We start from the raw sequence: 22,325 nt of genomic DNA, 5'->3' as shown, positions 1-22,325 counted from the left end.
CAAAATGTTACTAGCACTTGGCTTGTACATACTCCTAGCCAACATTCCCTCAAGGGTCCCTGTTTCTTGCTTCGTATAAAAATCAAGCAGGCTGTACCTTGTAGTGTCTGGCTTCTTTTTCTTACTATCACCTTGGAGAGAGTCCTCTGTATCATTACATGTAGTTGTAGATTATTCCTTCTGTCTAGTTTTTTACTTTATGAATATATCACTGTTTCTTGATATATTCCATTTTTGCCATCAGCATTGGATATCTGTTTGGGTCCAGGTTTTGGATATTGTAACTACTGGTGCTGTGAACACCAATGTATAGATTTTTTGGGTGAATTTAATTTTCATTTCTCAGTGGATACTTAGGAGTGAAAGTAGTAAGGCATATATTAAATCTGTTTATGAGAAACTGTCATGCTGTTTCCTGAAGTATCTTTACTGTTTTGCATCCTGTCTTTACCATATGAGCATTTGAATTGCTGTGCGTCTGCTTGGTATTTGGTGCCGTCAGTATTTTTAAACATTATGCACTCTATTATTAAGTGTATAGTGGTATCTTTCTGTGATTTTAATTTGCAATTTTCCAATGCCTATGTACAATATTACCAGGAAAAATTCTATGTATTTGACTCAGAGGTAGGAATGGATCAAGAACACAAAGAGAGAGGAGAAAAATTAAGAATGTGCCAGTAAATGGAATGTCTCAGTAGCACTTAACACAACAATGCTTTGAATTTCCAAACTCAAGACTTGAGAGTTCGTAGAGCTTTGACATTCAGAAAGGACACTTTTCCTGAATTCCTAATCACTTTATTTATTTATTTTCTCATTGAGTTTATTGGTACATTCTAGGTATACAGTACAGCTACATTCATCATTGGAACCTTGTACTTTTACATGACAGGTCTCGGTTCTCATTTTTCCCCTTATCCCTGCCCTCCCTTCATCTCCTCCTTCCTTCCCTATTTACAAATACTTTATTTCCAGTTTTTCATTTTCTCATGTTTTCTTTTTTTCCCCCTTATTATCTTTCCCCTACTCTTCCCACTTCCCCTACACCTTTAGCCCTTTTCTTCCTATTTCACATTGTCAGTTACATCATTAGGATCTTATGTACTATTATAGTTTTTCACACCAGAGAAACTATTTGGTATTCACACATGTGTGACTTATTCATTTCACTTAGGAGTATATCCTCAATATGTATCCATTTCCCTATGAATGACTTTAATTTCTCATTCATTATGGCTGAGTAGTACTCCATTTTATAGAAAAACCACATCTAATGACTTTAAATTGGAAGTCATTTCCATTTCTCTTCTGTGGTTCCTCTGGATCTTTGGCTTCCCTGGAGTATAATGTAGGGAATTTATCATTGCATTGAGAAAGAAGATACATTTTGATTCAGAGAAGCTCAATATGTTTTATTAAGGTCCAAAAGTTAAAAAGAACATTTGGAATGCATTTCATTGTGATTCACTGGAGGAACCCTTTTGAGTTAAACTCTCCTCATACAAAAGGACAGACTCATGAAGTTCATGAGTGTCTCCAGAGGTGCTGGTGATAATTAAGAGCGAAAAGCAGCGCTTCCTTGTTTCTGATAGAAGCTGAGAATGAAAAACATTTTGATCCTTTTGACATTACTTTACTTATCGAAAGCAGTTATGGCTATAGCCCTTAGAGCAGAGAACTTCTCAGCTTCTAGAAAACCTAGTGGAAATTGTTTAGTATAACTCTTTCCATGTGCCGCATACCTATCTCTTTCTGTTGATGTGATCTTATATTGTTCATGGGGTAACACTTGCATTGCCTGGAATTAATTCTACATTGAAAGTTGAAAAAGTAGTTAATGCAGTTATGTATTATTCATACAAAAATGTCTGGAAAGAGGTCGATCCACTCAGAAGTTAATAATGGATGTCCCGTCTGTCCTCGGGCCGTGGGACCGACCATAGGCAGTTCCTGGAGCATTCTCACGTGAGGGTTTCTAATGAGCAGTTTGCTTCACCCTTGAGTTGCTGCCTCCTTTTACTCTTGCAAATAGCACATATGGTTCGTACTTAGTGCCGTTGGGTAGGTGTTCGGTGGTGAGAGAGGGAGGGGAATGTGGGCAGGTAGAAGTGTTTGGGGTTGCCTTCTTGGTCAGGTAGTTTTCCCTCATGACTTGGTGTGCATAAGGGTAGAGCTGTTGGTTCCTTAGGTCTGCTTGGTCTTCCTGGTTATTTACGAAGTGATGTTTTGTGCCAGGTACTTTATGGGCATTCAGAATATAGCAATAAAAAAACAAATCCTTTTATTTTCAGGGAGTCTCCATTTTAGTAAGGAATTAAAAAACAGCTAAAATGTAACTTGGGTCTGGAAGTGTACCGAAGTAGTAGAACATCTACATAGTGTGTGTAAGACCCTAGGTTCGATCTCCAGCGCTGTCACCTCCCAATGTATATGAAAGAAATATAGTATATCATATGTACTATATATAGATAATGACATAATGTATTACAATAGTTCTATATGTATACGTATGGCTGGTTAAGTAAAGAGAAATGGTGGAGGAAAGAGCACTTGGGCTTTTCAAGGACCGGCAGATGGATCAGGAGAGCGGGAAGTGGGAGTGACCTCAGAGTGTAGCCAGGAGGATGCAGCTGGGCCCCGGGCTCTACGCAGCTTTGCAGCCCACTCTGTGTTGGGACCAACTTTTTACCGGAGTAAGACAGGAAACTACTGGGGGAGATTTGAGCAGCGAAGTGACTAGAAGTGTTTTAGAAGTTGTTATGGCTGATTTCTAGATGCCATCTTCCTCGCTCACATCTGCATATGCTCACAGATTGGGTGCCATACCGGATCAGTCCACTGACCGGTTGAGCACAGGCCTGGGTGTGGGTGATGCGTTCACTGAAGAGGGAAAACCCACCCTGGGATCTTCCAACCGACCAAAAGGCTTTCAGCCTGGATGGAGTAAAAAGGGAAAAAGGAGGAAGTCATGCTGCGTCCTGCCTGCCATGCAGTGATCTGTTTCTCCTCTCCCAGGCCTCTTTTCTGTGCTGTCCTGCCTTGGAGCCCGCTGACTATGGACTGAAACCTGTGCAAACTGAGCTTGACATTAACTTTTTCTCCTTTAACTTGTGAGTGTTGGGTATTTTATCCCAGGAAGAAAGTAACGACCACACAAGTATTACATTATAATTTATAATATTTAATGCTTGCCAAGGGGTTCTAACAATTAATGACTTTTTCATGAACTGTTAAAAAATATATTGCTAATACACTATTGAGTATATTTAAGAATTATATTCAGTGCTGCTTTAGAATAGAAAGTAAAGCTTTCTGGAAGAGAAACCAAATAGAGATTTAGGAAGTCATTTGCCAAAATCTTAATGAATCTTTATGGTCCCATTAATGTACTCCCAGTATGGGCTCCATTGCATTGGGAGTCCCTCTTAGGTCTGGGTTTCACATCAGTCTGTATTGTGATGCATCAGGGCAGTGATTCTCCGTATGTGATCCTGAGAGTGGCATCATCAGCATTGCTGAAAACCTGCTAAAATACACAGTCAGTCCGCACTCCAGACCTCCAGGATCGGGCCCAGTGTCCGTGTGATAGCAAGCTCTCTAGGTAATTCTGATGTGCATTCAAGACTGGGAATAACTTTCTTATGGAGTCCAGTCCAGGTGAGCCCCATGGGTCTTTGATATTATCAGTCCAGTCCACAGAGGCATCAGCTGAGCCTTGGTCTTGTGCTGCTCCATGAATGGTAAGCTTTGCTCCTCTTTCCTAACTGCAAGTTCTTTCTAGCCCTGCCCTCTGTCAGTTGATTTTTGTGGCATTCTTAGATGTGCTGTGCACATGGTGATTCCATTGCTCCTGTATCAGAGTGGGCTGTGGGAAACTCAGGCTAGTTAGGGACTCTTTCAGCGTCATGAAATTGTCTTGCTAATTTTCTGTTGCTTTGAGAGAACTTATATACCATGTGACCATTTCTCTCATGATGCCTTGCTCTCTTCCTAGACTCAGCCTGAGTGGGGACCCAAGTCTTCCCTACTCTCAGATTGCCTTTTGTTAATTCTTGCTTTTTAAGTTGCACTGTTACATACTTAAAATGTAATATCTGCTACTTTTTTTGACATAGGTGCTTATTGCTATAAAATTTCCACTTAGTACTGATTTTGCTGAATTACATAAAATGTTTTTCTGAATTACAAAAAAAATAAAATTCTGTTAGGAAAATAATGTACCGATATAATTTCATTTAAGGAGCAATTTATTTTTAGATTATAAATTAATAAAATGAGATACAAAATAGATTAAAATAATTCTTTGAATTACATTTTATATCAAGACACTCATGAAAGGTATGTGTGTATGTGTGTGTATATATATATTTATATATATATTTGTAGACAGGGTCTTGCTTTTGTAGTGCAGTCTGGCTTTGAGCTCACTATGTAGCTCAGGCGGGCCTTGAACTCACAGTGATCCTCCTGCCTCAGCCTCCCAAGTGCTGGAATTACAGGCCATAACTTTAAATATTCATTCAAACAACCACACTGTCCCACCTCCCTCTTCTCCTTGCCCCGTTCTCCTAAAAACAGCATAATGGTTTTGAAGCCAGGAAGGGACTTATTTTTTGTTTTCATTTAAAACAATTTTTTTTCCTTTAAAAAGATTTTACTAAATTACCATTAGAAAACATTCCAGATACGCTAGATATTTATTGACTGTGCACAGATCAGAGCTGTGTGTGATACCCTCATCTGTTACCGCTCTTAGAGGAAACGCTTTCAGCTTTTTTCCACTTAGTTTGTCACATCTATCTTTTATTGTGTCGAGGCGTGATCCTTCTGTATTTAATTTGTTCAGTGCTGTCACCATGAAGAGGTATTGAATTTTGTCCAAATGGTTTTTCTGCAACTATCGAGATGAGCATATGACTTTTATTTTTCATTCTGTTGATGTGATGGATTAGGTTTGCTGATTTGCATACATTGAACCACCCTTACATCCCTGAGATGATAGAAGTGATGATCGTGAATGTTTCTCATGTACTGTTGAATTCAATTTGCCAATATTTTGTTGAGAATTGTTGCACCTATGTTTAGCAGGCATATTCGCCATTTTTTTGTTGTTGTTGTTATGTCCTTACATGGTTTTGGAAACAGGGTAATGCTGGCCTCCTAAAAGAAGTTTGGAAGGATTCCTACCCTTTCCATTTTTGAAATAGTCAGAGTTATTATTAGTTCTTTAAAATTTTTTCAAAATTTAGCAGTAGAGCCATTTGGTCCTGGGTTTTCTTTGTTGGAAGACTTTATTTTTACTGATTTAATATCACTACTTGTTATTGGTCTATTTAGATTTTTCATGTTCTCTTGGTTCAATTTTGCTAGGTCATATATATCCAGAAATTAGTCCACTTCTGGGTTTTTCATTTGTTAGCATATAGCTTTTCATAATAATCCCTCATGATCCTATGTATTTCTGTGATATCAGTTTTAATGTCTCCTTTTTACTCTGTAATTTATTTGGGTCTCACTGTGTCTCTTTTTTTTCTTGATTACTCTAGCTAAAGGTTGGTTGCTTTTTATGTCTTTGAAAACCAGCTGTTTGTTTCATAAAACCTGTTTTATTATTTTAGCCTTTTTTTCATTTGTTTCTGCCTCATCTTTTCTCCCCCTTTTCTGAGTTTGGTTTGTTTTTGATTTTTAAATACTTGGGATACTTGCAGTACATCAGGCACTTCCGTCAGAACATAGTTGTTTTTTCTTTGCTGTGATCCCTTTTTAGAGGGAGAAGTGATAGTTCTATTTGACTATCTTTTAAACTTCACCCTGAGAGAAATTCTATGTTTAGTTTTGAACTGATCTGTATGAATAATAATGTTTTATAGTAAATTAAAATTATCTTTGGAGAGAGACTTGAAATAAAAAAATAAGTAATAATTATGTAGTTGACTTCTGAGAATAAGTTCTCAGAATACTAGAGATACTTGAATTTAAGTTTCTTTGAATCTATGGGGTTAGTAGTTTTATTCGGACACCATACTTCAAGGAATCATGGTGCTTCTTGCTCTCTGCTACCCCTGTCCCAGTATCTGTTTATATGAGATGTATTTGTACATTTTTTTTCTGAGACAGAGAGAGAGAGACAGTTAGCACGAGTGAGAGTGTGCACCCAGACACAGAGACAGAGAGAGAAACTGCTTTTATTTTGGGAAAGAAGAAAGCTTACACTTGGATGTAAGGGATTCCTGGAGACTGATTACACTTGAATTTTTTTTTTTTTTTTTTTTTTTTATGGCAAGCTGGATGGCATCAATTCTTGTAAATACGTGACTTGTAATCACTACTTTGGTGGTAAAAGTTGCACCAGCACATTTTTAGTCTTTCTTGTAATCCACAGTAATTTAGAATGGTCAGAGTCCAATTGTGCCTACTTTTGATAGATGGTCAAAATAAACTGTCTTCTTAGCTCTAACGCCTTATGAGATACCTACACAGAAGTAGTTCACCGCAGAATTTCACAATACTACCCAGGCTCTGGCTATTTTAAGGCATTGGTGTATCCATCGTGTACTCTTTAGTCTCTGGGTACTCTTCTGTAGTGAATGATGGCAGCATCAAATAAAAAATGCACTGAAACGTGGGAGGATTAATTCACTGCAGACCATTTTTTGAAAAAAAGTTTTGTTCTTCTCTAAACTGTGAATTGTTAGAGAGGCATCTCAAACTGCCTGCTGGCTACATTTTTACTCAGCCAAGCCAATTAAGACTAATTTTGGTCAAAATAGTGTCGTGCCTGGGCAAACAACCAATGTGAGTCTTAACCAAGGGCAATTAAGTAGAGATTCATTGTATGGTTGACTCTTAATAACTCCTGTGATATTCAATATCATTCTGATAAATCAACGGCACTATAATGTCCCCAGTGTGTCAGACTATTCTAGAATTTATTTGCCATATTTTTTCTCACTTTAGAGTTGCTCTTTGATTCTGGCACATCGTTATCCCCAGTAATGATTTCAAATCAGCTGGTCTGATTCATGGCTGCACAGAGAAGGGCTTTGTAGGAGCTGGTAGGATGGTTATTTAAAAAAAAACCCAGAGAGACAGATGGTAGATTTATTTTTCTGGCTTCTCTGCTTTTTCAGGGAATAATTATGTATCTGAAGTAAGTGGCACCAGAAGTTGAATCCTACTGAGGTTCCTCTCATGTATTTCCTTGTTGAGAGCCTAAGATTTAGCCGCAGGAATGGCAAATGCCAGGAGCAGGTCCCTGGGGACAGAGCACCATGTGACCTGGGGCTGGAGCAGGTCGGAGAGGTCATTTCTTTGAAGATCTTAGCCTTCTAACAATGTCATTGTCAGGTGAGAGCTTAGTGTTTGCTTGAGCACACTGAGAGATGGGGAATTCTCCACTTACACATAAAGACAGTGATTGTGACCCTCTGCTTCCTTCTTCTGGACTTTGGAGTAGTTCCCACTGGGCCTGGGATTTAGCTCAGCGGTTCGGTGCCCTGCCTGACAAGTGCAAGGACTCGAGTTCAGTCCCTGGTACCAAAACAAAAACAGAGTAGTTTCCATTAATCCTGGCTGAGCTTTTTGGAAGTAACAGAGCAAATTGATAATGATACTCCTCATTTTATCACAGCAAAAGTTGCTAGCCTGTCATGGCCCTTTGTTTTCTTTATCTCTTCTACATAGTTTCCCAGTCTAATGTGCTTGATATGTGTCCTTGGTTATGTATGATTGATTTCATGTAAAACATACAGTGTTCTTTTTGTGTAGTTTACATAAGTAGTATTTTTTTTAGAAGTCTTGTTTTGTTTATTACAAGTTGCAGTATACAGGTCTATTTCTGTGCTTTTGATGGTGCAGAGATTTCTTTTTTTTTCTTTTATTGAGTTTATTGGTACATTTTAGGTATACAGTACAGTTACGTTCAGTATTGGGATCTTGTACCTTTACATGACAAGTCTTGATTCTCATTTTTTCCCCTTGTCCGTGCCCTCCCTTCACCCCCTCCTTCCCTCCCTTTATTTCCATTTTTTTCATTTTCTCATATTTTTTTCTTTTCCCTTATTACCTTTCCCCTACCCATCCCATTTTCCCTACACCTTTAGCCCTTTTCTTTCTATTTCACACGGTCAATGATGCTGCAGAGATTTCTGTGGAGGTTACCCTCTGCCCAGCATTTTCCCCCTCTTCCCTACAATGTATTCACTGCTTCCTTAGCCAGAACTGAACTCCCTGATCCAGCAGAATCTGTGGTGCTAGGATGCCTCCACCCATAGATCAGAGAGTTTGAGGTCTGCTTCCAAAATAGAAATCCTGGTAAGAGTGCAACATAGGAAAGAGGCTGAACCAGTTTACATTCTCACTAAGCCCTCATCTTATAGTCTTACTATGTATTTTTGGTATTTTCTATCTGCCTAGTTTCTGGGTTCAGTGGCGTAAACTTTTATGTTTTTGATTACTTATGAGGTGGGCAATCTCTTCATATTCTTGCTGGCCATTTGGGGTTCTCTTTCAGTAAATATTCTATTCTAGCATGATGTCATATCTTTTTCTTAGTTATTTCAGTACTTACTGTATGTTCCTGATATTAATCCTGTGACTGCAGATACTGCAAGTATCTAATCATAAACATTGCACTCTAATCTGGGTTTGGTTTGCTATTTTGTTTAGGACTTCTGCTGTCTTGCTTTTGCTGCAAATTAGAGTAAAGATTGGTAAGAGAGGCTCTTTATTACTTTCTGGTGGAAAATTCCACAAGGACCTTCAATTTGCTCATTTATCCCTAGGTCTCTGTGCAGTATTAAATCAGTATACCCACCAGGTGTCAGCTGAAACTCTCCTTTCTGGTGAACTGCTTTGAAAACTTTTCTCCCACTTTTTTGAAACTAGACAAAGCAATCCCTGGAATCCTATGACTTGTAGGATGCTTACTATTAAGATCCTCTTTGCTTTGGCCCTCTTGTCCTATACCAACATGGTATCTGAATATCCCTTTTCATTTGCTCTCAAAAAAAATGCATCTGCATCATATATTTGCCAATTATTTGACTATCTAAAGTTGAGAATATTACAGCATGCCTTGAAACGTAAGCGCTTCTATCAACTTGTTTGCTTATCTGCCCATCTTCTTACCCCCAACACTGCACTGCTGTAAATTCTTCTCCTATCAGACCAGGCACTTGGCTCTGCTCAAACTTCCTTTTTTGGCGGGGGTACCAGGGACTGAGCTTGGGTCCTTGCACTTGCAAGGTAGGCAGAGGAACTTCTGAGCTAAATCCCTGGCCCTGACTCTGCTCCAACTTGATGGTGGCCAAAAATAAAAACAAAAACTCCCAGTGCACCCCCTTGTTAGAATGATATGTCTAGCAGCCAGCTGGATTATAAATATGTCCTGCAAAGAGATATTACTCTTTTTATTGTAACACCAGTTAGTGGTCCTGCAATAGAAACAATTTAATGAAAGGAGAAGTGGCTTGTCTTTAGAAAGTGGGTGTTTTTTGCATTAGGGTAGATAGGTCTTTTAAGAAGAACAGTGGCAAACCTTTTCAAAGCAGGGTTGCCATTTCTGTTTTTTTTCAGGGGATAAGGCTTTACCTGGATCTTACTAGTGAAGATTTTAAAAAGAAGACATGGACACAGGTCTTGAAACCCCATGGGCTCTGACACTTGTCAACTCTAAGATCCTGGAGAAGCTGTGTACTTACACTGTGCCTCTATTGCCCTATTGTCAAATATGTATAAAAATGCTGACACTGTTTTCTAGTTTGTCTGGAGGAGTACAGGTAACTGAAAGGGTCTAGCATGCCTCCTGGCATAGAGCATGTGTTCATTGCATGGTGGGCCCTTCTTGCTTACTCCAACATAGTAGTGAAGGACTTTGGGAGGCAGCACAGACACCCAGCACGTCCTGGGTGGGCAGGCTCAGCGGACTCTTCAGTAACTGATACGTGGGGTTTTATCTTTGGTCAAAGTACTAGGGGGAAATGGGGATGAATATTCTAAAATGTTTAACTGGATTCTCACATGGCAGTTTACTTACCAAAGAGCTATCTTTGGTGACCTCATATTCTTTGTCTTTTAATGTAGTTCATTTTCACAAAAGTTCTGTCTGTCTTTGATTTTAGATAGTGGAAAGACATCCTAAAAAAATTCTTCAGGGATAAAAATGCCCATTAGAAAAGTTAGAATGGACATGTACTTTTATATCTGCCACAAATAAGGACTGTGGCATCTTTCTAGCACTAAGGGTAAAACTAAGGAGTGTTTATTCATATCTCTGCATTTTTTTATGGGCTCAGGAGTTTTCTGATTTGTTAATTTGAAGGTGTTTTTTTTTTTTTCCTATATGTGTTTGCCTCCTTTACTGCCTTTGGTGTTGTGTAAAAGAAAATTAAAATAAAGAGGCTATTATCAGTCTGTCCTAACAGATATCTTGTTACTTTCTAGACTAAAAAAGTTTGCACCAAATGACGTTTTGTGGGAAAAACAAACAAAAATGTCCATTGACTTTTATGAAAATTTCAATACTGTATATATTTACCTAGAAAAATTTTGCCCATGAATGAGCTACCCATAAGAAAAACTAATAGGGCTGGGGATTTAACTCAGTGGTTCCGCTGCCTGCCTTGCAAGCAAAGGTCCTGAGTTCGATCCACAGTATAAAAACAAAACAAAACAAAACAAACCTAACAATGTATAATTAAATGATTAGTTTATATGTGTTCAGTTTTTCAGAACTACTAGAAGAAAAATGTAACTAAGTAGACAATCAACTTACCTGGTCAGTTTGCATTAAATTAAGCCCCTCTGTAGACCAGTCCATGAATACAGGTTTGTTGTTGAGCTGTGCGATTCTCTTTGGCACTTGAGAGCACATGCCCTTTCTTCAGATAAGGGGAAGAACTCATTGGCTTGAGGAGCCCTTGTATCAAATCCCTGTAAATTTTTAAATTTCCATTTACCTGTGGCCTGAGGGCCACTGGCTTCCCCTTCTTGCCGTCTCATCTGCCATCCATTTGGAGGAGTGGGACAGCTTCCTCCAACTGGGAGACTGCTCTTGCTTCTGAATCATGAGCCACTGCTAGACCTGATCTGTGGCCAAGTATTTACACTCTAGAAGTGGAGGAACCTCAGACTCCATTTTGGTAATGGGGTTGACTATGTTGAGAAGCAAGAGTTGATATGGCCCTTTGGGAGAGGGTCTTGCACAATTGAGTATTCAGTTATGCTTGGTACTAAGTGTGGCGACTCAGCAATGCCTCTTATGTTTGCTCTCTTTCCTTCTATGCCTCATTGCCTTTTCCCTCCATTTCTGCTTCCTTGGGGCTCTGCTTTAGGGGAACCCAACCTAAGACAGTTCTCTTCTCGTTTTCACATAATTTCCAATATGTATCATTTTCTGAGCTCATTCACACTTCATTTATGAGTTCATTAGTGTCTGATGTTAGTGAACTCTGTCTGTAGAGTATAATGTGGTACATTTTTATCAAGTAGCCTGTGCTTTCTCTTGAGATCTGTAGCACCCTACATTTTCAGTAGTTATACTGTTTTTCTTTGCTTTGAACAACAGAAGTTGTGCATGTTGGTGAAACTAATGACAATTCCACTTATTGGGAGGTACACAATATAAAAAAAATAGATAAATATAAAAGCATTCTGGGGCCGGGGATTTAGCTCAGTGGTTTTGCCACCTCCCTCTCAAGTGCAAGGTTCTGAGTTCAATCCCTGGAACCGTTAAAAAAAAAAAAAAAAGCATTCTGAACAGAGAGTGGAAGAACTCAGAAATTAGAAAAAATTCATCTGTACTGATCTAGTCTAGGGAAATAAGAAACGCTTGCTCCATCTTACCTGGACTGACTTTCTTCATGAGTCAAGGGAAAATGTTATCAAGCACTTCTTTTGGAAAGTGTTGATTTGCTTCATGTCCCAGCCAAATCACACCGAGCCTCCTCTGTGTTAGGGTGATGCCACAGCTGTGCTGAACCTGGGCATGCTTTTAGACTAACTTTGGTGTGGCCTTTTTTTTTTTTTTTTTTTTTTTTTTTTTTTTTTTTTCCTCAAAAAAAATTTTTTTTTTTTTTTTTTTTTTTTGCTTTTGATTGCCTACCATTATTACCCATTTACTAGGGCAGCAGGACTTAGAATTTTCTTTGAGTAATCATTCCTGTTTCAAATCTGTCTGTATTTCAGATGGGGCTTATTATCTATCCATCCAGTTGCCCAGTTCCAGGAGTCCTTCAGCTCATTAGCATATCAGTTCTCCTCACCCCAGTTTTTGATGCAGGAATGGGCCATGACTCAATCTGGGTGTATTATGAGACTTAGTCCTAGGGTTTTTGTTGGACACTTTTGGGGAAAAGAAACAGTCTTTCCACTATATTTGGAGCTATAACGCTAATCCTGGAGCTACTGGTGCTTGCTGGAAGGTGAAAGGCTAACGGAACATGAAGTCTATGTGAAGTAAAAGGCAGAGCCAGGACTTTTTGATAATACTGAGCACCCAGACCCAGCCATGTGTGAAGTGTCATAGCCTCAGATTTTCCAGGTTTTAAAGGCAAAACCATTATGCTCGAGCCAGTTTGACTTAGCTTTTGTCACTTGTCACAAGGAGTCCATCAATGTGTGTTGATGGTAGCGGAGAGTGTGATAAATTTTGGTAGCTACTGTTAGTATAATTCCATTAATAACATTATGGAAAATTTTGAGATAAGAAAAGGACTGTGTTCCTGGAATTACAGAAGCCTCTTTTCTCCTTCTGCCATCACCGAAGCTCCTTACAAAGAAGTGACCCTCATAGACCTTTTAGTCCTCTCCTCTCCTCCTCTCCCATGTAAATATGTTCATTATGAAACGTAGCATCCCTGTCACCGCACCTCACCTTGCGACAGCAGAGGCGACAAGAGCAGGCAACTCTGTGCTATTTAAAAGTAATACTATTTAAAGAAAGAGACAGGAAAATATATCCATTATAAGCTTTTTCTTTTTTTTCCTCTTTTTTAGAATTTAAGCTTATGAGTTTATCTACGCCCACTATATTCATAATTACAATTTGATATCTGCATACAAAAGCTATGTAAAAATTCATTTTTCCCAAATATACAAATTTTCTTTTTGGATAGTTTAAAACATTTTGATCACAGATTTCAACAGAGTTTTAGGCTGAAAAAAATATTACCAATGTAGCAATATCACAACACTGTTTGCAAAACATAAATCTTCCAATGACTGTAAATCTTCAATTCTGTAGCATTTTTCCAGTCTTCAGGGCATGAAAATAGTATAGAATGAAAGAAAAGTGTTTTCTCTGTGGAAAGCATGGAGAACTAATTTGGCTCTTAGCAAATTAAAGATGTCAAGTCCATAAGGAAGAACCAAAAGAAAGAAATGGTAGAAAGTCACATCAGCTGATTCATGCCCTGATCATCCATATCAACGCCTGTGTAAAATGTCTTCTGTCTCACACTGTGCTCCATGATTTACATGAGCACTATCTGCATCCTGAGGACAGACTGATATTTGATTGTCTTGTGCATAAAGGTGGGTCAGCTTTAACTGTGCAACAGAAAGCCACAAACAGCGTTTTACCTGCATGATATTGCTCTTGAAGGCGGCATTAATTAATGTGAAACACACTAGAAATGCACACTTTTTGCATTTGCAAACATTTATACAGCACAGTAAAATTTCTGTGATAAGGCCAAACCTTTTTTTTTTCTCCCTAGTCTGTTTTTTTTTGTGTATGTATTTTAATGTATTTTTTTTTAAAGATTAAAGTAAAATGTTTCATTGTAAAAAATACACACTGGGCAAATCCTTACCTGGATAATAAATATCTACATCACAGTACAATAAAATTTCTCTATAAAATTTAAATATGGATTACAGTATATCACTATCAAAAGAAACACTATGCTAATATTTCCATATTATTAAAATAACAGGAAAAATTACGAGCTTATTTTAGAACCTGATGCCATGGCCGTTGGAGAGGGCACAGGGATTTAAATATCTGTCATTACTCTCCTTTTGAGGAGGACTGTGGCTTGGTTAGTCACTTAAAAAGTTCATGAAAAAGGTTTAGCCTTATAAACGCTGGCTACATCTCAAAAACCATGACCGACTTCATAATTTAGGACTCATGCAGCAAAAGGTCAATATGACACGGATGGGTTAGAGTTCCCTAGAATAAAAATGCATCACCGACAGTGACATGCTCTGCGGGTCCTCAGCAGTTCCAAGGAGGCTGCGTCGGGACGGGGGTGCTTAGTGTTGGGAGATCAAGGCTTGTACACCTGTTTGCAAGGAGCAGCTAGGACGGAGAATGGCGTTGCTGGAGCAGAGCCGGGCCTGGCATTCCTCCCGATGCTTGCACTGCAGGCTGAGGCGGTCTCCATCCGGACACAAATGAGGGCGTGGCTGGGCTGAGCATTAACACGTCCAGCGTCACTGAGGACGGAAGCTCACGGGACTGGAAGAGGCTCTGAGGCGGCACGTAGTGTTTTGGGCAGACTCATAGAGAAGGAAATCTCTCACCGTTTTCACTGTTTCTGGAGAACTGCACGTCTAAACCGATGAGCAGAGTACACACAGATAGGTACAGAAGAGTGCATGGTGTGTGCCCACCCCTTCCGATTCTGGAGGAGGACAGTTATAAATAAGGACCCCAGTGGTGTGGGTGTGTTCTCTACTGGAGTGCCTCCCCACGGGTGGGGCAGGAGGGAAAACTTTCAGGTTCACATTCACATGATTTAGATGTCTGGACAGTATAAGAAAAAAGGTTTAAAAAGAAAATCAGGAGCAAATCCTTACAGTTACGTTTTATGAGATGGGGTCTTGAGATACACTAAGCACCCCCGTCAGTTTTGCGCGGAATGAGGTTAGTTGCTGTCATCACCAGGGGCACCAATCTTTGAGTCCTTAAAGCTTTTCCTTTGAACCAGAAACTGACTTCTATCAGCATAAGGTGTTCAGCCTTCAACACACTTCTAGGACGGGGCTTTGCCTAGGTAAGGCAATCATTTAAGGAGGTGAGGATCAAACATTCCTTTGCCTGGGGAGGGCCTGATGGCCATAAATACGTCACCATACGGCCAATGCCCAGTTGTGGTCAATCCCGCAAAGTGTTCTGAGCTTGGGGGTGGGCTCTGCACTGATACTGGAGTTTGTTCTGGGGAATCCATGACACAAAATAAGGACACTCCCTGGAGAGCTGGACACCCCTGCATCTGTGAGCCTGTCCAGCACCCAACCTGCATGTCTTCCTCTCACTCCTTTGCCCCACACAACAAACTCCTCAAATCCCCTTGAGCTAGAGATGGCCAAGTGTTTATCTTTGGAGGTGAGTCAGCAGAGGGGCTAAGGTGCTAACAGCAGGTAAGTAAGGAGACCAGCTGGGGGCTGTGTGGAAAAGACAAAATCCAGAACAGCTGTCTGTAGACAGTGCCAAGCAGGTGAGATGCTTAGGAATTTCATGGTCATACTTTTATACTCTTCACCCACTTCCTCTCTGTCATTAATAGTGTTCCATAGCAATATTGTTTCCTTTCCCTAGAAGCCAGTAAAACCGCTTTAGAACATCACCCCCCCCACCTCAACTATTGTCAATCATTTTTGGTATTTTGAATGCTATTCCCCTCCTTTTCCCAAGGGCACAGTGCTTTCTCTGAATGGTTGACTAGTATTGTATACAGTTTTTATTTTGAATCAGTGTCAGGTATACGTTCCTTAACTGCTCATGGGCTATATTTGTAATAAAGCTAGAAATTTGAATGTGAAAGAAACCACCCCCAAAGAACTCACCCTTCCCTCCAGTTCACACAATGTGGAGGGTGAGACGGATTTTGGAGATCTTGATTTGCTTATCACATAAGAAAACCAAGGTTCAAGGTTCTGAATGTACCAGCCAACAGAGTACACACTGGAACCAAGGTGCCCTGACTTCTAGGCCAATTGTGCTCCCCAAACCTAAAATGAAATTAGTCAACTTGGTTTTCACAGTGACTTTCCTTCTTTTGTTTTTAGGTAAATCTCAGTGATATGGCTTATCTTCCCCAATATTTTTAGGATAAGGCAGTAAAAGGCAGGCAAAGGAATAGTTTACATCTACCATGCCAGTGAGGAATGAGGTACATTCAATTGCATGGGCACATTTCTTGCCCATTTTCTGATGCTGAAGTGCTGAGGTGTCACCACTGATTTTCCGGGACAGTTACTCCATCTTGGTTGGTAGGGCAGTAGGATGATGGGTTGGGCAGTGAAGGCAAGAGTGTGTTCCCTAACGTGGACTGCAGAGGTTTTCTGCTGAGTGACTCAGGGTAAAGCTGGAGAGAGGACAGGAGGATCAGTGGTGGGATTGGTGGTGGTTAGAGAAAGTCAAGCTATGTAGTGCCTCAGAGTCAGAGGGAAAGGGGAACCAGAAAGTATATGTGAATCAAGCAAAGAACTTGAGGATCTAAGACCAGACGAAAGCATCCTCAAGCAATCAGTACACAAATACTGTGTTTCAACTGAGAGTGAAACCACACTAATCTTGCTTCACAGTTCCTCCAAATAAGACTCAAATTTCAGCTTGTTTCTCTCTCCTCGATTAGAAGATATGATCCGTAGGGAAATCTCTTGTCAGCTCAGCAAAGATGCAGTCAGGAGAAATAAGTTCAGGAGCTTGGAGATGACAGATCAGATGCCATTGAAAAGTGATGACACCCTGTAAATAGGTTTGATTTCGGTGGGAATGTTTCTGTGGGCCAAAACTGTAAAGAAGCCTTTTTACCCCGAGGTAATACTATATGAATTTTTGCAAACTGCAGTCACTAACACTGTTGAATCTAATTTCTTTGGGCTGACTCAAGAAAATTATTTTCCTTGTAGCCTCAGTCAGTCATATACCTGCACATCTTTCAGTTGTGTTTGTATAACTAGAATTAAATAAAAAAGTCACAAAAATGATATTGAATGGATAGCTGATTTGTTAGGGCACAAATATTCCTGCACATTCCAAGTGAACCTGCTAGGAGAGAATGAGGGCTAAATACAGATAACTAGATGAAAATTTGTTTGAATCTTTCCCCCAAAAGCTGAAAACTATGTCTTGCCAAAGGTGGTCTGTGCTTTGCTAACTTGAGCCCTGAACAAATCAGATTGGATCAAGATGACTGTATTATCTTGGCTGTAAGGCTTCCTTAGTCTTTTGTGTGCCTTCTGGCTTGCTCGAGTCTTGACCAGGGACAGGTGGGAGCTGGTGATGGCTTGATGCTGGTGAAATAATGATTGTCCCTCACCCCACCTCCGCAACTGCAAAACCCTTCAAAGCATTCACATCAAAGGACCAGAGGACGAAATGCAATAGTTACAAGTACCCACATTCGAGGGGCAATTTCATCCATGTCTTTGCCAAGGACACCTCCCTTTACCCCCAAACGAGCCTTCCCAACACAAAGAGACAAAGAAACGAACAATAAAGAGCTAGGCAATGGAATGAAATGACACCCAGTAGTGCTGTAGGAATTATGAGAATGAATCCAGTCAGTCTAATCCTCAAACACTTCCAAGAACAAAGGGGGGAAGAGTTCTGTGGGGCATTCCACCTTCATGTGCAGGAAGCGGCTGGCGTGGCAGGCTCCGATCATCCTCAGGTCCGTCACCTTCATCAGGAGTTTTGGCCAAAAGTGTGTCACGTGATGTTTTCGGTAATTGATATAGTGTTCAAAAGCCAGCAGGAAACTATCTTGGTATTTCTCTATTCTCTCAACACAGGCAAGCCCTGGGCGATCTGGGAGGAAGGAAGAGGATGGATATTAATGCCGAGGTGGAAAAGGAGGCAGCTTGCCGGGTCCCATGCAGTCCTTCCGTGGGAGGTGGGCAGATGTGGCCTGTGCATCTCCTAGGAATGAGCATGCATGGGTGTGAATCCTGGGGTACCAGGGGCCAAGAGACAGGGGAGCAACAGTGTTTTGATCAGATAAATACTTATAATTTGGGCAAATCACCTCTGTGGATATGAGAAGGAATGTCTACTTTCTAGGGTAGCATAGCTGATAAGGGAAAAATGATGAATTTCCTCTGTCTGGGAGAGGAGAGGAAGGACGGAGAGGGAAAAGAAAGGAGAGGAGAGGAGAGACAGAAACACTCGGCGGGGGGTATGAGAAGAGATCAGGCAAAGGGGGAAAGTTGGACAGGAAGGGATTTCCTCGACAAAGCAGCACGATGTCCAACTACATTGTTTGCTGGGCTGCAGCAATACTCCCTCCCTTCCTTTGTTCAGTAGCCTCCTCCTGTCCATGGCAGATAAGACTTCCCCTGGATGCCTGGGGCTGCAGGTAGTACTGAACCCTGGATCTACAGTTGCTCTGTCCATGGGGAAGATTGGTCCTACGACCCTCGTGGGTACAAAATTTGGAGGCTTTTCAAGTTCCTCATTATAAAATGGCATAGTTTTTACACATAACTTAGGCATATCTACCCATATCCTTTAGTCTCCTGAGATTATGATACCCTAATGCAATGTGAATGCCATGTAAATAGTTGTTATACTCTGTTGTCTGGGGGTTAATGACAAGAAAAAAGTGTGTAAGTGTTCAGTACGGACACTTCTTCCCTCCATATTTTCAATCTGGGGTGGTGGAATCTGCAAACACAGAACCTGAGGATATGCATACACACCTCTAAGAAATTTAGATTTATAAATTGGGCACAATAAGAGATTAGAGGACAATTATAACAATGCACTGTAATAAAAGCTATGTGAATGTGCTTTCTTTCTTCCTTTCAAAATATCTTCTTGTATTTTCACCTTTTCGTGTAAAGCAAGCACTTTTTGTTTCCTTTTGGCATATCCAAGTTGTCTGCATTGCTACTCTTGTGCTTTGGGGCTGTTATGGTTTATATCTAGATGTCCCCAAGATCCTCATGCACTCATAGATGGGGCTTTAGGAAGGTGATGAGTCACAGTGCACGGTAGCTGTGGGTCACTGAGGACACAGCCTGGAAAGGTGTATCTCCCTTCTTGGTTTCTTGCTTCTCTCTCTGCTTCCGGGCTGCCATGAAGTGAGCAGCTTTCCTCAGTTCAGGCCCTTCCACCATGCTGCCAACCATACAAGGACTGAAACGTCTGAAGTGTGAGCCAAAAAACCAAAAAAAACAAAACCCCCAAAACCCACTCTTCCTTTAAGGTTTTGATTGTCAGGTATTTTGTGCCAATGATGAGGAAAACAACTAAAACAAGGCCATTATGAGATAAATTGAGGGTAACCTGAACACATGCGTGGTGATACAACTGATCTGAAAACTGAGGTGACTACTAGGTGACTAACAGGAGGGTAGGATATATAGCATGGATGTGCTGAATAAAAGGATGATTCATATCCCAGGTAAGGAGTAGGATGGTACAATATTTCATCATACTAATCATGATGGCACACAATTTAAAACACATTTTTTATTTTTAGAATTTTCTAATAAGTAATTTTGGACCATGCTTGACTGCAGGAAGCTTAAACTGTGGGAAGTGCAACCTCAGATAAAGAGAGACCACTGTAGCTGTAGTAAAATTGCTACCTGTAGTAGCCTTGTGTTGGCGGTGATTTTGACAACTACAATGAAGAGAAAGGGAGACTTGAGCTGTGCTGGAGTTACCCTCTACAGAGAAGAGACTAGTCACAGTGGGCAGCCCGAGCAGGAGAGACCATGACCATGTGTATCCCTAAAACTTCCTTGGGCTGGAGAGATTACTGGTCCTCCTACAGTATGTGGGAAGGGACTCTGACCAGTTTCAGTAAGATTATTGAATGGATGCTACAAAAAGGCTGAATGACTGGGGAATATCCAGGCTGCAAGTACCCGGGCAGCAAAATAATCTATCAGTCTGGGTGAATTCCTCAAACATCCAGGCATCTCAATCATTCTCCTCCTCAGTTCTCTTCAGTTTGCTCTTTGTAGCTCTGGTCAAATGAATCCACACCCCAGAGACCAGTTGCTACAGAGTTCTGCTTCATCTGAAAGGAAGGGATAAAGCTAAATCTCAATCCTTACTCTAAGACTAAACAAACTATATGGGTTTCTGGAATCCTCTGGTTCAAATGGCAAGCTGTGCATTTTAATTTTGTTTCCTTTCATATGTGGTAATGCTGCTCAGTGGATCTGCTCTCTCTGTCTCCATCTCTTTCTTTTTTTCCTTTGAATGTGTCAGAAGAATCCTGCAACTTTTGATCATAAAAGAAAATCAACAAAATATTGCTTTGGATGTCTCTCCTCAAAGAGAAAATACAGCTCGGGTTTTGTGGCATTGAAACTCTGTTCTTTGATGAGAGAGAAAAATAAGATTTTCATATAAAAGAAATAGAAAGAAATGACATTTTAATGATGCTCAATTCATACTAAAAAAGTTAGGAAGAGGGAAGGATTTTAAAAACCAAAGCCAGGCCGGGGATTTAGCTCAGCGGTTTGGTGGCCTGCTTAGCAAGCGCAAGGACCTGAGTTCAATCCCCGGTACCAAAAAAAGAAAAAAAAAAAAAAAAAAGAAAAAAAAACCCCAAAACTTTTTTTTAAACCCTAAAGAATGGATGTCTCTCCTCAAAGAGAAAATACAGCTCGGGTTTTGTGGCATTGAAACTCTGTTCTTTGATGAGAGAGAAAAATAAGATTTTCATATAAAAGAAATAGAAAGAAATGACATTTTAATGATGCTCAATTCATACTAAAAAAGTTAGGAAGAGGGAAGGATTTTAAAAACCAAAGCCAGGCCGGGGATTTAGCTCAGCGGTTTGGTGGCCTGCTTAGCAAGCGCAAGGACCTGAGTTCAATCCCCGGTACCAAAAAAAAAAAAAAAAAAAAAAAAAAGCAAAAAAAACCCCAAAGCCTTTTTTTAAGTCCATAAGGCAAAAGTTCTCAGAGAAATGTCTTTGGGATCATTCCCATTTTTGCCCTCTGTGTATCTCTGCAGGATCATGGAGCCCAGCAATAGCACTCTGGTAAAGGCCTTTGTGCAATTGAAATGCCAAACATACTCTGGGGCTTAGAAGACAAAGCTGAGGAGGGATTGGAGCATAGGAACTCTGATATGCATGTGTTAGGTAGAAAGAGCCAAAAACCAGGACCAGACCAGGACCATAACAAGCCTTTATCACGGGGAGGATCTGCCAGGCTGTTTCCAAACAAAGGAGAGAAAGCAACATGGCAGAACAGGGAGCTTCTTTTATATGGCAGTATCTTTGAAAAGGACCCATGTTACTAGGATGGGGGATGTTTTAAAATTATAAGATATGTCACCTGACTCAGGCAGCAACAACCTCACTAAGGCAGACTTGGGAAGAGTAATTCACTAGTTGCTTGGTGGTGTTTTTGCCACCACTGCCTGCTTCCTTCTTTATGTAACCTTACTTAAATCATTTATTTAATCATCTTGAGTCACTGCAGAGGAAATGTATTCAGAAACAAAAATCCATTTGTCATAAACAGAAGATAACCACAAAAGTGGATGCATTACAAAACCCTTATTAAATAATAAAACCCCTTTTATTAAAACTAAAGGTTCTTGCAAAGATTTTGTTCCTGAGATCACTATCTTACTATTCAAAAAGGAAGGTGGCATGTATAGTGGAGGTGTAAAAGTCAGCCTAGTAGCACACAGACTCTCTCCTTGCCTTATTTAGGAGACAGGTTGCAAAAGAAATAGCTTTCTTCTCTGTGTGATTTAATGTTATTTAAAACTGGTTCTTTTTGGTACCCAGGATCGAACTCAGGACCTTGTGCTTGCCAGGCGGGCAGTGTGCTGCTGAGCTAAATCCCAGCCCTTAAAACTGTTTTTGTCCATTAAAGTCTCAGCTAAAAAGTTACCTTGAGCACTCCCATGAATATAATTCCCACATATGTAGTTCAGTTCCTTTATTTTAAAGGTCACTGAAGCATATAGAGGTTAGGTCTTTTAGGGAGTCTTAAGATGGGCTCTAAGTCTTATTTCTTCGAGAACAGCATAATTCCCTGAAGGGCTGAGGCTGTGGCTGCTCACTGGCTGTACAGCAGGCCCCCTCAGCTCTCCAGGCTGCTGCACTTTCCTGTCATGTGATAGGAAAGTCATGTGACTTTCCTCACATGGCCACCTGCCTCGTGGAGCCAAAGAGGCCTGAGGAGCAAGTCTGCTAGCAAGAATCCTGTGTTGCATAACATAGCCAGTCACCAGAGGTGGCATCACATTTGCTGTATTCTACTGGCTAAAAGCAAATCTCAGGTTCTGTAAACGCATACGGGGAGGGTATTACACAATGGCGTGAACCTGGAGGGGGGTCCCTAGAGTCTCTCTGCCACAGGCTACAAGAGGGCTCATTATGTTATTC

General features: G+C 40.4%; 1 protein-coding gene across 6 annotated transcripts in view; it reads right to left on the bottom strand.

Annotated features, from left to right (window-relative positions):
* Positions 1-13,006: 13,006 nt before the first annotated feature.
* Positions 13,007-22,325, bottom strand: part of Thrb (thyroid hormone receptor beta) — a 327,980-nt gene continuing 318,661 nt past the window's right edge. For all 6 annotated transcript variants that reach the window (XM_010640155.3, XM_010640157.2, XM_010640156.2 and 3 more), the window contains one exon: positions 13,007-17,767. In XM_010640155.3, the coding sequence (XP_010638457.1) occupies positions 17,526-17,767 (242 nt within the window). In that variant the 3' untranslated portion in view covers positions 13,007-17,525. The remainder of the gene's footprint in view (positions 17,768-22,325) is intronic.

The sequence above is a fragment of the Fukomys damarensis genome, unplaced genomic scaffold (assembly GCF_012274545.1).
Source record: "Fukomys damarensis isolate Sample0158 unplaced genomic scaffold, DMR_v1.0_HiC HiC_scaffold_28, whole genome shotgun sequence".
Taxonomy (NCBI): domain Eukaryota; kingdom Metazoa; phylum Chordata; class Mammalia; order Rodentia; family Bathyergidae; genus Fukomys; species Fukomys damarensis.
Note: the sequence above shows the minus strand (reverse complement) of the source record. Positions and strands in the feature narration are given on the sequence as shown.